General features: G+C 42.1%; 1 protein-coding gene across 1 annotated transcript; it reads left to right on the forward strand.

Annotated features, from left to right (window-relative positions):
* Nucleotides 1–1,170: 1,170 nt before the first annotated feature.
* On the forward strand, nucleotides 1,171–2,277 carry LOC124112840 (extensin-like). Its single transcript, XM_046472998.2, has one exon. It carries the CDS (start codon nucleotides 1,171–1,173, stop codon nucleotides 2,275–2,277), a length of 1,107 nt encoding a protein of 368 aa, XP_046328954.2.
* The last annotated feature ends 15,563 nt before the right edge of the window (nucleotides 2,278–17,840 follow it).

Genomic DNA, 17,840 nt, shown 5'->3' on the forward strand with positions numbered 1-17,840 from the left:
TAAACCCAACGCACTTGTGTATGGCGTCTTGCTGATACCCGTGCTGACAGTGATCACAGATACATGAAGTATTTGTAGTGTGAAATATACAGACCTTCATGTGCAAATGTTCAAAAACAGAAAATCCACCATCTGATTAACTAATCTCAGTTTAGCATCTATGATGATGATGCAAGTTGGAAAAAAATATAGCCATTTTCAACGAATGACTGGAATATGCAGTTATCTGATGTTTTCCTTTAATCTTCCGAAATAGGCCCGTTGTCACGATGTCATGAGTTCGGCAATTGCTTTATTTTGACATAAACTTGGTGCATGTTTGCAGATGTTTAATGATGTCTTATATCGCGTGGCATAAGTATCCGGACAGGCAAACTTTAAATATTTATGTACTAGGATGAGTATGATTGTTTGTGTTAGCTTTGAGGACTAACAGGACACCGGAGAGAATACATATACAAGTGGAGGCAAGTTTGTCAATTACCTGAGATGGAAATGTAAGCGTGAGTGTACACTATAAACGCGAACAAAGGAAAACGACGGGAGATATTTATAATCAGACTTTGTAACAAGAAAAACATTTTGCCAAGTTGCCGTTTTCAGGGGGATGAGTCAGAAAAGCACACATCACACATCCGTATTAAAATATGACAAAGATGCAGTAGCTCCAGTTTGTTTAAATATAGGTGGTGTGGTGATGTCTCCTTGACTAACCCCACTTGACTATCCCTCACTTTGCCCCCCCCCCCCCCCCCCCCCTTATTAGACCCCCCCCCCCCTGCCAGGCTCTGTTGGATAGGTATTTCTTCCATTATCGCCCTCGATCTTAACACATAAGCTACTGTGCATAGTTATCCCCCTTGGCTGCCAGGATGCGCTGGTTTTGGTTCCCAGTCATGCCTACTGAATGTCATACTGTGAAGGAAGTGTGGGTATTTTTACACTGTTGGTTGTGTTTTGCTGTCCTCACTAGACAAACAACCATTTCCAACCGACCTAAGTACCCTATCCATCCGATCACAACAATTTCCAAACGACCAAAGTACCCAATCGATTGATCACATTCATTTCCACCCGACCAATGTACTCCATCCTTCCATTGATAACAATCATTTCCACCCGACCAACGTACTCCATCCTTCCACTGAACACAATCATTTCCACCCGACCATGGTACCCCATTCATCATTCCGACCCACACCCTCCGCACTTAATCAACCTATCTATACACCTGATTCAATACCGCTGTGGCAGCTGAATGTCGCTGGGATATATCACTTAACACCAAAACCTCCCAATCCCACAACCCCCATCCACCCATTCCATCCTCCCCATCTCTCTTCCTCATCTTCCTCAGTACTGAGTAGACGTTTCCCCCAAACCGTTGTCCACTCCCCAGTGTACGAGTCCCCTCCCCAGTGTACGAGTCCCCTACCCAGTGTACCAGTCCCCTTCCCAGTGTACGAGTCCCCTCCCCAGTGTAAGAGTCCCCTCCCCAGTGTACGAGTCCCCTCCCCAGTGTACGAGTCCCCTCCCCAGTGTACGAGTCCCCTCCCCAGTGTACGAGTCCCCTCCCCAGTGTACGAGTCCCCTCCCCAGTGTACGAGTCCCCTTCCCAGTGTACGAGTCCCCTACCCAGTGTACCAGTCCCCTCCCCAGTGTACGAGTCCCCTTCCCAGTGTACGAGTCCCCTCCCCAGTGTACGAGTCCCCTTCCCAGTGTACGAGTCCCCTACCCAGTGTACCAGTCCCCTCCCCAGTGTACGAGTCCCCTCCCCAGTGTACGAGTCCCCTCCCCAGTGTACGAGTCCCCTCCCCAGTGTACGAGTCCCCTCCCCAGTGTACGAGTCCCCTCCCCAGTGTACGAGTCCCCTTCCCAGTGTACGAGTCCCCTCCCCAGTGTACGAGTCCCCTCCCCAGTGTACGAGTCCCCTCCCCAGTGTACGAGTCCCCTTCCCAGTGTACGAGTCCCCTCCCCAGTGTACGAGTCCCCTTCCCAGTGTACGAGTCCCCTCCCCAGTGTACGAGTCCCCTCCCCAGTGTACGAGTCCCCTCCCCAGTGTACGAGTCCCCTCCCCAGTGTACGAGTCCCCTCCCCAGTGTACGAGTCCCCTTCCCAGTGTACGAGTCCCCTTCCCAGTGTACGAGTCCCCTCCCCAGTGTACGAGTCCCCTCCCCAGTGTACGAGTCCCCTCCCCAGTGTACGAGTCCCCTCCCCGATTCAGCAAGTATTTCTACGCACCACCCCCACATCCCTCCTTTCCCGGCATGTCGCTGAGAGGCGAGAGGTGGGTTTACGTCATGTATACACGGAGCAGATTAACACCTACGCGTTGATTGAAATGTGCACACACACAGCACGACACTCACACACCGCCAACCTCGCGCGTTGATAATCTCCTCTCGTTCAAATCCCAATAAAGGACAACACGCGTCATACATTTCAGAGATAATAACTATCTTAATCATTATTAACTTATCCCTCCTGATAAATTTACAAACTTGAAATACTAATTTATAATCATAACCACATTTAACTGGATGGTGGGGTAACCTAGTGGTTAAAGCGTTCGCTCGTCACGCCAAGACCGGGTTCGTTTCTCCCCATGGTACGTGAAGCCCGTTGTAGGTATCCGCTGTCATATTACAGGAAGAGTGCTAAAAGAGATGGAAAACCATATTCACTCACGTTTATCTAAATTCCTAAAAGATTGATATACAGTCGAACCTTCCTTATCCGGAGACATTTCCCTTTTATTCAAATATTGTCCGGATAAACGAATATCCGGATATATGAATATATTGAAATTCACTGTCCGGATCCAGAAACCGGTTTTCTTGATAAATGAAACATTTTATGTGGTGTATATTTCGTTTCAAGTAAATATAGTCCGGTAGGAGAGGTTTCCGGATACCTTTGGTCCGGATAAGCAGGGTTCAATTGCAATAGGACATAATATATAATCATAATCTTATTTAAATAGGATTTCTTATTAATCTAAACCATAGAGTTCGCACGGTATTAGTTGCGAATTAAACCGTTATCTGTGTACAAGGAAGTACTTTGTAAGAAGAATTATACTGAAATAGACTCTAAAGTGAAATTAAATTTAAATGTATTTCGTGTTTGTTTTTGTGTGTTCACGATTGCTGTATTCTTTATGTAGATAACATCGTGTTCCTAATGATCCTTCAGTGTCATTCTGGCGGCGATACAAGGATGGTGTTTTAGGATGGAGTTGTGTAAGTATTTAGCGTTGTCTGTTTTTTCACGGCGAAAAATAACTCAAAAAACGTTTTCGTCCGAATTTCAATTTCCTGCCATTTGTACAGTTTGTGAGTGAATGATTAGTTTTTAACGCCACGTCAGGGTACAATGTGTGATGCCCATATCTGGTGTCTCCCGCCGGGATATTGGTGGAATAACGCTAAAAGCGGCGTAAAAACATACTCACTCACTCACTTAACGCCAAATCAGAAAGGGGGCGGTCGGGTAGCCTGGTGGTTAAAGCGTTCGCTCGTCACGTCGAAGACCCGGGTTCAATTCCCGACATGGGTACAATGTGTGAAGCCCATTTCTGGTGTCCCCCGCCGTGATATTGTTGGAATATTGCTAAAAGCGGCGTAAAACCATACTCACTCACCCACTCACCCAAATCAGCAAGCTTGCAGCTAATGTAGAACTTGTGTTTTGTTGTTGTTTTGTTTTGTTTTTGTTTTTGTTTTTTTTGTACTGCAGTATTCCAGCTATATGACGGCTGTCTGAAAAAAGTCTGGACTAGACAATCCAGTGATTGACATCATGAGCATCGATCTACGCAATTGGGGTAGGTTGACATTCATCAACCAAGTAAGCGAGCCTAACCACCCGATCCCGTTAGTCGCCTCTTACGACAAGCATGGGTTGCTGAAGAAACATTCTGCTTCCCCTGAGACTGTGTCTATTAATCATCTTAAATATATCGACATACATCATGATGCACCTGCATCATTGTTTGCGAAGCAATGACCCCTGACAATGTGACAAAAGATATTAATTTTAATATGAATCCCCCTGTGTCACGCACAACCTTATCGACATAGTGAATATGGTTTAATATGGTAATATGACAGTATGGAACACCACGAATAAGCTTCTATAATTACATTAATGTGGGAATTGAACCCGGAAGTACATTGTGACGAGCAAACACACCATCTACTGTGCCACCCAACTGCGGCTTAACGCTTTTCTTGTTATGTCAACACAATAGCTAATAACGCGTGTCTTTTTTCCACGAGCAGCTACTCGACTAACCTGTTTTATGGTTACATATAAGACAGACAAGACACTTACATCTTCTCATATCTCATGAATCCCATGAGGTGTACTTTATATGATCCCAAATCCCCACATAGGGTCACGTGATCTCTTGGCCCGAATAGGCTACACAAACAATGAACGACAATCCCATAGCGTTGTCAAAAAGATGATTCACAAACCCAATATTTGCAAAAATTTTGATACGCTTTTGTTGACGGTATCCAACGGATCTTTCCATTTTTTTTAATTTACGCATCATATTTCGAGTAAACAAACTGCGCCCCCATGCGCGGGCGCCGGAGAACTTATAAAGAGAATACAGCGTCAAGTTGAAAGAAACCACACGTTTTTGTCAGCTCATTGAATTCCAAACCGACTTAGCAGGGGACATCGAAACCCTCCACTGTTGCGTCGTTGAGGGCACTCTCAACACCTGTGTCTCACAAAAAGTGCTAAATACTTATTGCGAGATGGAAATTACGATTGGTATTGAGAAAAGACTATGCTATTTGAGAATAATGTGATTTTTCACGATACTGGGGCAAAAAATACCACTTTGCCTAAACTCATTATGTTTTTCATTGCGTTCACCTGCTTCTAAAATCATGTAATCTATAATATACATCTAGAGGTTGAAAAAAATGACGTTTTCGATGTTGGCTATTATTGTGACGAAACTTGTGCACCCTGGTGTACTTTTTATTATAAGGTTATACATCATAGTGCGAATTAGACCCGCGGTCACTTAAAGAAAAGTGTTAGAGGCACAGAAACTTCCCATTCCTTTAACAGGAAAGTTTTACTTTACCGGCATATTACGCTCTTACGCCGGGGATCGAACCACCAACCTTCCGCTCTCCCGGCAGACGCTCCATCCACTTCACCAAGGATGCGGTCTTGATTAAGAAGAACATAAATTATATAATGATTTCTTAGACGCGGGACCAGGATTGTAATGTTCATGAATGGCAGCTTTCTGCAAAACGTACAGGTAAAGGATGACGTTCTTCAACACGTACAGGTAAATGACGGCGTTCTGCAACACGTACAGGTAAATAACCGCGTTCTGCAACATGTACGGTTAAACAACGTCTTTCTGTAAAACGTACAGGTAAAGGATGACGTTCTTCAAAACGTACAGGTAAATAACGGCGTTCTGCAACATGTACGGTTAAACAACGTCGTTCTGTAAAACGTACAGGTAAAGGATGACGTTCTTCAAAAAGTACAGGTAAATAACGGCGTTCTGCAACACGTACAGGTAAATAACCGCGTTCTGCAACACGTACAGGTAAATGACGGCGTCCTGCAACACATACAGGTGAAGGATGACGTTCTGCAACACGTACAGGTAAATAACCGCGTTCTGCAACACGTACGGTTAAATTACGTCGTTCTGCAACACGTACAGGTAAAGAATGGCGTTCTGCAACACGTACAGGTATAAAGGATGACGTTCTGCAACACGTACAGGTAAATGACGGCGTCCTGCAACACGTACAGGTAAATGACGGCGTTCTGCAACACGTACAGGTAAATGACGGCGTTCTGCAACACGTACGGGTGAATGGTGGCGTTCTGCAACACGTACAGGTAAATAACCGCGTTCTGCAAAACGTACAGGTAAATAACGAAGTTTTGAAACACGTACAGGTAAAGGATTACGTTCTGCAACACGTACAGGTAAATAACCGCGTTCTACAACACGTACAGGTAAATGACGGCGTCCTGCAACACATACAGGTGAAGGATGACGTTCTGCAACACGTACAGGTAAATAACCGCGTTCTGCAACACGTACGGTTAAATTACGTCGTTCTGTAACACGTACAGGTAAAGAATGGCGTTCTGTAACACGTACAGGTAAATGACGGCGTCCTGCAACACGTACAGGTAAAGAATGGCGTTCTGCAACACGTACAGGTATAAAGGATGACGTTCTGCAACACGTACAGGTAAAGGATGACGTGATGCAACACGTACAGGTAAAGGATGACGTGATGCAACACGTACAGGTAAATAACCGCGTAATGCAACACGTACAGGTAAATAACGAAGTTCTGCAACACGGACGGGTAGATGACGGCGTTCTGCAACACGTACAGGTAGATGACGGCGTTCTGCAACACGTACAGGTAGATGACGGCCTTCTGCAACACGTACAGGTAAAGGATGACGTTCTGTAATACGTACAGGTAAAGGATGACTTAAGAAACATGAATACATACGCAATATTCTCCAATGAATTTCATTTGACAGATAAAATTAACTCGCGAAAATAACCCAAAAGTGGTAAACGATTCGGAAATTCGCACTCTCTGTTGAGCCTTGACTCTTTGTCAACAAATAACACACACGACGAAACCCGACACTCAAGTTTCATATTTAAATTTCATATTAAGACGCTATCTACCCGATTTATGTAAATTTACACACGCTCCAAATTAACCGCATAAGTGATTAATCTACATTTTCAAGCCGCCTTTACCACAACCCCGAATAATACGTGCAGTCATTCAGCCCGGTAGTCTATGTTTTCACGCACTCGTTCAATCCATATGGATAATAATCTGCACCCTCTGTTCCTGTAGCATCACTTAGAAACATTATCTGCACACCAAGTGCATCAGAAAAAGCTGAATACACAATCAAAGTATTCAAGCATCTTAAGGTCCTTCTATGAACTTGGAAATTTATTGAAATTTAGTATTGTACATATTTGCCTTCAGGGCATGGGCGTCTCATTATAAAGTTTATATTTCCCCAAAATAAAGCGACCTCTATACAGGTCCTATAATAGGGATGTTCAGGTGTGCGGTATAAGCTACGATGTAAGTTAAGGGTCCTTCCATTTAAAATATACATATATATATATATATATATATATATATATATATATATATATATATACATTCATACATACATACATACATACATACATACATACATATATATATATATATATATATATATATATATATATATATATATATATATATATATATACCTGGAAGGGGTGTAGAGTAGGAAAAGGGTATTTTTATTATAGCTTTGTTATATTATATATTCGGTCACTGCTTTAAAACATACACTTTACTTCTCTGATACGTATATTTTTATTCAGGATATCAGCCAACATTATTTTCCTTATTATTATATACAGATTTAAATTAAAAAATGCAGCAATGAGGGTTTGGGTGATCCTGGCACAGTCAGGCTGGTTAGGCTCATCATCAGCTCAGGGCCCTTATTTGTCCCCTCTACACGCAGCCCAGACAGCGAATGGGACTTCACCCAGGACGCGCTGCCTGGTCAAACCCACCCAGAACTTTTCGGAGAATGTGAAGACTCCCCAACACTGCAGCCTTCTGCATTACCCAGACTGTCGGGAGGGCTGTTTTCCTGGTTTGATTGGGAGGTACCAAACCTAAGACACCGAGAACAATGGGGAGTCGGACAACTTGGTACTTGGGATGCAAGCTCGACATTTCGAAAGCGTGGTCTGCATATTTGCCATGTTTTTCCTGAATCTTGTCAATCACACTAGCGTCAAAAGGGACAGAAAATTTAATAATATAAATGATTTCTTTGGATTTATGAAAAAGGACAAGATCAGGTTTGTTGGCCTGGATAGGTCTGAGGCTGTAAACGGGCCTATTCCAAAGAACTTTGTATTTATCATTTTCCATGACGCCCTCTACATATTCTGGGTAGTACCATGGATGGACATCTGTGTCAAAACCACAAGCATGTCGTGTCGCTGAAGATACTGTGTTGGTGCCAAAGCTGTGCATCCACTGACAATGTGTTCGACAGTATCATTCGATTCATTGCATAATCTACATTTCATATTTACATTTTGATGCAAAATCACACATTGACATTGTCATTCTTCTCCTTCTACAACTGAAGCAAAAGTATATTTGTTTCAAGTATGGTCCGGAATAAATGATTATTTTTATGTTTCCCTCCTCCAGATGCTGTCGTGCCCTGTCACCTGCTGAATCATCAAATGTTTCCCGAAACGGGAAAGCGAGTAAAGCATAATTATATAAATACACTTTATGGTGTACATTTCAATATATTTCCTGTAAATGACAGTGATTTACATAATTATTTAACAGTTATCCCATCACGGAGCAATGTCGATGGCTTGTCACTTGCAGTCAATGATGCGGGTGACAGGGGCTGGCGGCTTGTGAGAGGTAGAAATTGTTTATGATATGGTGATCGATTGACAGGGATGAGTTTATTTGACAGCTAACGACTGCATCAGCTGTTGGAGAAGATGACGCGGACTATAATGAGAAAATATCCACGAGACAATCTGTTGAGAATATGTACAACGTCATATGACATTGCTCCGGCCCACGTATTTGTGGCACAGGCGATCTATAAGTACAAGATAGTGTTACATGGCTTTAAGCCGGACCTTGTAGTATTTGGGTTTGTCGGTTTGAAATATCGAATATTCTCTTTATTTCTTGAAAGCTGTTATATTTAGAAAATGTATTTTTACAATATTTTTATTTATGTTTAAGGATTCAAGAAATAAGGATTATCTGGAAGAGTAGAATTTGTCTGTATTTATCTTGTAATGGAAAGTACGCGCCCAGTTTGATGGTGGCTAAAAATGAAACAAACATGAAATAGTTATTTGAAAGTGATGTATTTCATACGGGTACAGGGGCGGTCGGGTAGCCTAGTGGTTAAAGCGTTCGCTCGTCACGCCGAAGACCCGGGTTCGATTCCCGACATGGGTACAATGTGTGAAGCCCATTTCTGGTGTCCCCCGCCGTGATATTGCTGGAATATTGCTAAAAGCGGCGTAAAACCATACTCACTCACTCACTCACTCACTCATACGGGTACCCTAGTTATTATTTGGACATTAGTGAGGTGAGTGAGTATGGTTTTACGCCGTTTTTAGCAATATTCCAGCAATATCACGGCGGGGGAAATGGGCGATTTGGACATTAAGTTTGCAGTGTTTTGGCGACCGTTTTCAGCCTAGTAAAGTCTTGATAATGTTTGTAAGTTTTTGGTCAAGTGGTATACTTTCTTTTGCCCGGCAGTGTATTTATTCATGTTTAAAGATTCAAGAAAAAGGTTTATATGTAAGAGTAGAATATATCCGTGTGTATCTTGTTATAAATGTATGTTATAGCAATGCTAGACGTACGAATGATACATACAGCAAACTTATGAAGTAGGCATACATATTTTATAACGATAAATATAATAAATTGACAACTGTATAAGAAATCCTAAGTTGTATAACGAAAATCGAATCTAACTCCCTACAAACACCTCCCCCCCCTTTCGCAAAACCCACCAAAGCCTCAAACCCACTTAAAATACCCCAAAATAAAATCTAACACTCTAAAAATATCTTTTGCAAAATAAATTAAATGTTTCGCCATGAACAAGCTAAAGTTTACCAAGAAAGGCCATAAAAGTGTAAAAACCGTTTGAAATAAAACGAAATGCTAATTACTTTCTTGCTGACGTCATCAACTCTGGTCCTGTCTGTGTCTATACTGCGTGAAAGACCTTTAACCTCTTTTCGGAATTTTCCTGATTAAAAGTTCTCGCTTTCGTCTACCTGTCACGTGATAGACGCGCGCGCAGCATATTTTCTAATTTCTCTGTAGGGTGTGTGGCGAGAAGGGGAATTATAACTTGAATCATGCGGAGACTTGCAGTATTAACCTCAGTTGTAATGGCAATATGAGGCATTCCGGCCCACAGGAGCCGTGCTCGTTGTTGACTTTCTCTGTGTAATTTGAATGAAAATCAACAAATTTGCCCCATAACATCCGGGAGATATGGTCGGACTGAAATGGCTGGCCATTAAATATTTGAACAAAATTGTCAGTATGAGGCAGAATTCTGAAGAGTGATCCGACCCTGGTGCTTGGATTTACTGACGGGGGACTGTTGGAATTTTAAATGACATTAGGCTACTTGCCGATATCTCTGTACACACACCCACATCTCCCCCAAAACATTCCCTCCTCTCCCCTAACCCCCCACCCCCTTCACCCCCTCCCCTCCCCGGTCACCCCAGCGGTATGGGCCAGCTATCGCTTATGTGTTGTGCATACGAACAAAACGTGTCGCCGAAACAATCGTTAACTAGGAAAATATTGAAACGAAGGCAAGCGGAGAAAGAGAGTTAAAATTGATGCTATACTTATTGAAACTTGCATCGTTATCTGTGGTTAGAAGATGAAGATGGGAATCTTAATAAATAATCTTTTAGCGTGATCTTTGCTAACAAAATCATAGTTTTAATCGGATATGATTTGCTAGTGTCATTAAATCAAGTTGCGTCAATCACCCTCTACGGGTTATTTTAAAAAATAAATAAAATGAGATTATATTTTAAGTTCTCAGATTTGACATTTTTACTTTTTAGTGTGCGGAAATGTCGGTCGTTAAACAAAACGTAACTCCCTAGGATATCGGTTATAAATATACTACTAAAACGTTTAGGAAACACGATTCATTAATATTACCGTAGTTAATCTGTCAAACCACCCATTCTTCATATTACAATAGTTGATCGGTCATGCCTAGATAGATTACTATAGTATGAAAGAATCGAATTGTCTTAACTTTTTTTGGAGTAATATATTCAACAGAATTGACTGAAGAGGAATCTGTCGGATGGGTCAACGGGGAACCCGTCTGTACGAGAAAGGCTGCGGTGCAGCGCGTGACACATTCTCTACGTTCACGGTAGGCAGCGAAATACCACTGTGTGGAGTTTCGGGAACTCTCACAACTATGAATCCATGAGTAATGGGGCTTGTTCATGTGTGTGCTAGGTGTGATATTAAACTTATTTCGTGGACATGTAGACCATATATATTTTATGAGGACATGCAAAAAAGAAACAGTGCAACTGAAATGATATCATCCCCAGCCAAATTGAAGTTAAATTGAATAAGTAATTTGTATGTCAACAAGTTCATTTCTTGTGTCCGTCTTTAATTATGTTTCCACAATTATATTTTCCCCAGGCAGTTTATTTTTCAATCAAATCCTCCACAAGAGTAACACAAGAAATCCTAAAGAAGCAAATCCCATGATAATAGTGTCCGAAAGAAACCCAGAAAATGTGTACGCGTGTGTGCCTTCAGAGGGAGACCATCGCGAAAATTCGAAACAAATCTGCCGTATTCAGACAATTTTGAAGAAAAGTGTAAAATAATTTCATTAGAAGGAGACCGTCTGTAATTGCAAAAATGTAACTTCCTAATTGAAAAACGACATTTCTTCTTAAAAAATAATTGTCATTTGGCAAAACGGTAATGTCACTCGGTACCTTACTGCGTGGTGATACGTTCTGTATGGTACTGCGTGGTGATACGTTCTGGATGGTACTGCGTGGTGATACATTCTATATGGTACTGCGTGGTGATACGTTCTGTATGGTACTGCGTGGTGATACGTTCTATATGGTACTGTGTGGTGATACGTTCTGTATGGTACTGCGTGGTGATACGTTCTATATGGTACTGTGTGGTGATACGTTCTGTATGGTACTGCGTGGTGATACGTTCTATATGGTACTGTGTGGTGATACGTTCTGTATGGTACTGCGTGGTGATACGTTCTATATGGTACTGTGTGGTGATACGTTCTGTATGGTACTGCGTGGTGATACGTTCTATATGGTACTGTGTGGTGATACGTTCTGTATGGTACTGCGTGGTGATACGTTCTGTATGGTACTGCGTGGTGATACGTTCTGTATGGTACTGCGTGGTGATACGTTCTGTATGGTACTGCGTGGTGATACGTTCTTTACGGTACTGCGTGGTGATACGTTCTGTATGGTACTGCGTGGTGATACGTTCTATATGGTACTGTCTGGTGATACGTTCTATATAGTACTGTCTGGTGATACGTTTTATATGGTACTGTCTGGTGATACGTGATGTATGGTACTGCGTGGAGATACGTTCTTTATGGTACTGCGTGACGATACGTTCTATATGGTACTGCGTAGTGATACGTTCTTTATGGCACTGCGTGGTGACACGTTCTATATGTTACTGTCTGGTGATACGTTCTATATAGAACTGTCTGGTGATACGTTTTATATGGTACTGTGTGGTGATACGTCGTTCTATATGGCACTGCGGGGTGAAACGTTCTATATGATACTGTCTGGTGATACGTTCTGTATGGTACTGCACGGTGATACGTTCTTTACGGTACTGCGTGGTGATACGTTCTATATGGTACTGCGTGGTGATACGTTCTATATGATACTGCGTGGTGATACGTCTTTCTGTATGGCACTGCGTGGTGATACGTTCTATATGGTACTGCGTGGTCATACGTTCTATATGGTACTGCGTGGTGATACGTTCTATATAGTACTGCGTGGTCATACGTTCTTTACGGTACTGCGTGGTGATACGTTCTATATGGTACTGTGTGGTGATACGTTCTATATGGTACTGCCTTGTGATACGTCGTTCTATATGTCACTGCGTGGTGATACGTTCTATATGGTACTGCGTGGTGATACATTCAATACGGTGCTGCATGGTGATACGTTGTATATGGTACTGCGTATTTATACGTCCTATCTGGTACTGCGTGGTGATACATTTCTATACGGTACTGCATGGTGATACATACTTCTTAGTAATATTTTCGATATCATACCGCATGGTACTGTGATGGATATCGTACTACATGGGTGCTATGTTTGATATCATACTGCATAGTAATATGATGCATGTCATACTGCATGGGATGTATTTCATATCATACTGAATGGCCATGTTTCATATCGTACTGAATGGCCATGTTTCATATCGTACTGCATGATTATGTTTTATATCATACTGCATGGTAATGTTTCATATCGTACTGCATGGTAATGTTTCATATCATACTGCATGGTAATGTTTCATATCGTACTGCATGGTGATGTTTCATATCATACTGCATGGTAATGTTTCATATCGTACTGCATGGTAATGTTTCATATCGTACTGCATGGTAATGTTTCATATCATACTGCATGGTAATGTTTCATATCATACTGCATGGTAATGTTTCATATCGTACTGCATGGTAATGTTTCATATCATACTGCATGGTAATGTTTCATATACTGCATGGTAATGTTTCATATCATACTGCATGGTTATGTTTCATATCATACTGCACGGTAATGTTTCATATCATACTGCATGGTAATGTTTCATATCGTACTGCATGGTAATGTTTCTTATCGTACTGCATGGTAATGTTTCATATCGTACTGCATGGTAATGTTTCATATCGTACTGCATGGTGATGTTTCATATCGCACTGCATACCGTGTCGCACGTGTAACTGTAACACCACATTTTATGTTTCATCGTGTCGAAGATTGGTCTTGGGGACTTCATGACACTGGTATTGTAAAGTTTTAATCTTCCAATGGAAATATATGTTTGATTTCATGTCATTTAGTCATAAATCTTAATCAGTTTATCTCACACATAATAACCTTGCATATGTCAACATATTTTTGAAAACCATTTCAATATCTAATGTTTCATATGTGTATGCACTGCCTGCAGCCGGGAACATCATAGTGGTAAAGTATTTTTTTCCGTGCGTCTCGCATGAATATATTATGGATTAAACCACGATGATGACGTCACACTATTGTTACTGCAGTTGATTCTGAGCCAGGAATTCACCTTTGGGGCTCGTTGATTCTATTTCCGGAATCAACAGATTTGAGTGATTTCTCCATTACTGAATGAATGAAAAAGCTTACCCTGACAACACACGAAACCCCACCCCACAACATATGCCCATCCCACACGCGCATCTTCATCCCCACCTCGCTTCAAGCCCCCATCCCACTTCAACCGCCATCCCACTTCAACCCCCGACCCACTTCAACCCCTGCCCCGATCCATGTACATATCCACCGACACATACAGCAGCTATAGGACGTATGAATGAATGGGATCCACGAAACAAGCGCCTCGGCACATAACAATAGTATTTTCACTATTATCAGATCAACGCGGAAACATGACATTTGCGGCTACCTAATGCTGTTACCTAGGCTGCCGGTGGATTCTGTCGCTCCTCGAGGGCTCGAAATACTAATCCTTGTCATTCTTAACTATTTAAAAACCGCTTCCTTGAACTATTGTTTTCGCGTGTAGGTGTGATGGGGTTTTTAGGCTATACATGTACTTAACTAAACTCGGCCAGGGAAATCGGCTTTAAAATTTCCGAATGCGGTTTTTAAGAAGGAAAAGTTCAAATTAATTCAATCTAAATCTGATTTATACAACGGAGGCCCTATGCGTGATTGATGTTTGTCTTGAGAAACATAGGTAGGGCTGTTAAAATACGCAGGCATGTGTTCCCGGAGTTGGTCGTGCTCATTACAAATAATGATGGCTTGTTATCCGCTCGCTAAATGGCTGACACTGGGTGTCATGGTATTGGTTCTGATGAGTGATGGCTAGTTTAAACAAATCTAGATAATTTTGAGATGACATGTTAGTGTGGGGCGGGTTGATTGTTTACTTCAATGAACGTGTCAACTCGTCCGCATTTGTGAAAAATGATGTGGATACGTTGGGGAGATACTGATGATATTGCTGTGGTGGAGAGGACGGATGTGAATGTAGTTGAGATGATGGCGATGATGATGATGATGCTGATGTATGTATGTGAGTAAGTGAGTGAGTTTGGTTTAACGCCGCTTTTAACAGTATTCCAGTTATATCGCGGCGTGTCAGCTTAATGTGGGAGGAAAGCCCGAAGTGATGCAGGTCACAGACGTTTACCACTTCGGTGAAACCCACGAGCATGGGTATGGTGCTGACAAACCTAGAAACATAATCGGGGCGAACCGGTATTCGAACCCACAATCATAGGTTTCTGGCGTGCCCAAAGGACGCAACTCTGCACAGCGAATCGCGGCGCCTTAGACGACTGGGCCACCCGTACCCCCAAAAGTATATGTGTATGTGTGTGCGTGTGTGCGTGTGTATGTGTGTGTGTGCGCGTGTGCGTGCGTGTGTGTGTTCGTGTATGTGGGTATGTGCGTGTGTATGTGTGTGTGTATGCGTGCGTGTGTATGTGTATGTGTGCGTGTGTGTGTGTGTGTGTGTGTATGTGTGCGTGTGCGTGCGTGTGTGTGTATGTATGTGTGCGTGTGCGTGTGCGTGTGTGTGTGTGCGTGTGTGTCGGAGTCACATAGGGTGCAGAAATAATAAAGATATCGAATTCTATTATAGGGTGTCTCAATGGGTGCTAGTATTGTGAAGTCGTCCACTCGATGTCTCATTGGATGCTAATATTGTGAAGTCATCCACTCGATGTCTCATAGGGTGCTAATATTGTGAAGTCACCCACTCGATGTCTCATAGGGTGCTCATATTGTGAAGTCATCCGCTCGATGTCTCACTGGGTGCTAATATTGTGAAGTCACCCACTCGTGTCTCATAGGGTGCTAATATTGTGAAGTTATCCACTCGGTGTCTCATGGGTTGCTAATATTGTAAAGATACCCACTCGGTGTCTCATAGGGTGTTAATATTGTAAAGATACCCACTCTGTGTCTCATAGGGTGCTAATATTGTAAAGATACCCACTCAGTGTCTCATAGGGTGCTAATATTGCGAAGTCTCATGCAGGTGTTATGCCGGACATTGGGATCACATCCCCCAAAAGTCCATAAGAAATTTCAATCATGAATATACAATGAAACATAACATATTTCTTAAACGAGTGAGTTTGTGAACTGATAATAGTTGTTGAAGCGCTTTCTTTGACTCCCTGATGTCCAACAATTGACGTGTTCTGTTTAAGCGCAGAAAGATATGGATTCGCACTGGCCAAAGGGTGCTACACATCGCTTGATTTGTTGGTCATTTTCAAGTAAAGTTGTAAAAGTGATATGTTGAAGCAGAAACTGTCTCGCCTCGCATTACGTGTGCTGCCTTGGATTGTTTAATTCGCCACAAATGATGGTAATTCTCCAACAAACAAAGTGCAGTACTGGAAATAATGGTTCTTGTATAACTCACTTTAAATAATGCATGTAAATTGAGGCTTTTATCACTCACGCCGAAGTCTTTTTCTTGTTTTCAATCCTGACAAAATCGTCAGATCTTCTCGCTCAATGCGAAAATAACATGAATTTGGTCGTAAGTGCTACCGATATTTGAATATAATCTTTCTGCGGCGATGAAATATACGAAGGCTATAATTTGCGAAGCGATTTGCCACTTATATCCGGAATTCTATCGGCGAATTCTTCATCTCTATTCATAACGTTCATACAGGTTATCGGAAACGCTGGCCAAACCGTCACGATGATTGCAGAGCGTGTTTATTACATGGGAAGGCAATACGGCTCCCTATAACGCCAATTACAGCTTATGTGTTCCTAGTATATGCTCACGATGTATTACCGCAATTACCCTCGCTGACCGGTAATATGGAACCACGATATTTTCTCGCTCGATTTATGGCCTTCTTCCAATAAAAAGGTACAAAGTTGGTGGGAGAAGACCACCATTAACAGTTGTTATTTGGATGCTAATATTTGTAAGAGATCCTTTGCGATGCGCCTCTGCCAACAGAGCGTCTTAACATTCAATCAGTGTAGCAAACTATCATAAATAAAAGTCGTGAAAACGAAATCGCTCGTTTCGTATTTCGTCAGGTGAGTTATGTCCCCTTGTCAAATGAAAAACGTACACGCAATAACAGCAGCTATCATGAATTAAGATAATAGTACCATTAGCAGGAAGCTAGCGTGTTCACAATATCCCAGAAGACCAAGGGACCTGGCCCAAATTGAAGCAAGACTATATGAGAAGATTTGCAACGGGAATTAACTTTGACAATCTCGTATGACTTTAGCTGGGCCCAACAAAGCTGTCATCCCCTTGCTTGATTTCTCAAAGGAGAACGCCCTGGTATTAGACTTTGACACGGGGTGCAAGTCGCTTCATAAACACAGCGATGAGTACCATTTTGCCCATCCCTTTAATATCGCCTGTGATCCTCGTATGAATATTGACACTTCGAGACAATCTGCTACTCCCATTAATCATATTTTCATCCGTGAATCATAATAGTCAGTTGGCCACAATGTGGCTGATTCATCCGCTTCATAATTACTGCAGCAAATATGCTAAATACGCCGGTGTCTGAAGTGTAAAATTGAAGAGATGTATTTAAACTTTTAGAAGGAACCCTTGATCCTTCGATTTGTTGGATTCGATCCGTCATTGTATTTGACTTGGCCTTTTTTAGGTTTTACCATCGTAATGGCTGCCTGGGCACATTGAAAACTATTCCTGAGACCTTCGAGTTGCTGTCTGGAGCTGTTGTGAACTGTTGTTCCTCAGATCGTCGAAATGACTGACTGGATCTGTTCCTAAAAACGTCGAAATGACTGACTGGATCTGTTGAGAACTGTTCCTTAGATCGTCGAAATGACTGACTGGATCTGTTCCTAAAAACGTCTAAATGACTGA

Source organism: Haliotis rufescens, unplaced genomic scaffold (assembly GCF_023055435.1).
Source record: "Haliotis rufescens isolate VD_foot unplaced genomic scaffold, xgHalRufe1.0.p SCAF_19, whole genome shotgun sequence".
In the NCBI taxonomy this organism is placed as follows: Eukaryota; Metazoa; Mollusca; class Gastropoda; order Lepetellida; family Haliotidae; genus Haliotis; species Haliotis rufescens.

Coding starts and splice junctions, on each gene's coding strand:
- LOC124112840 (XM_046472998.2), top strand. CDS start 1,171: ATGGTACCCCATTCATCATTCCGACCCACACCCTCCGCACTTAATCAA.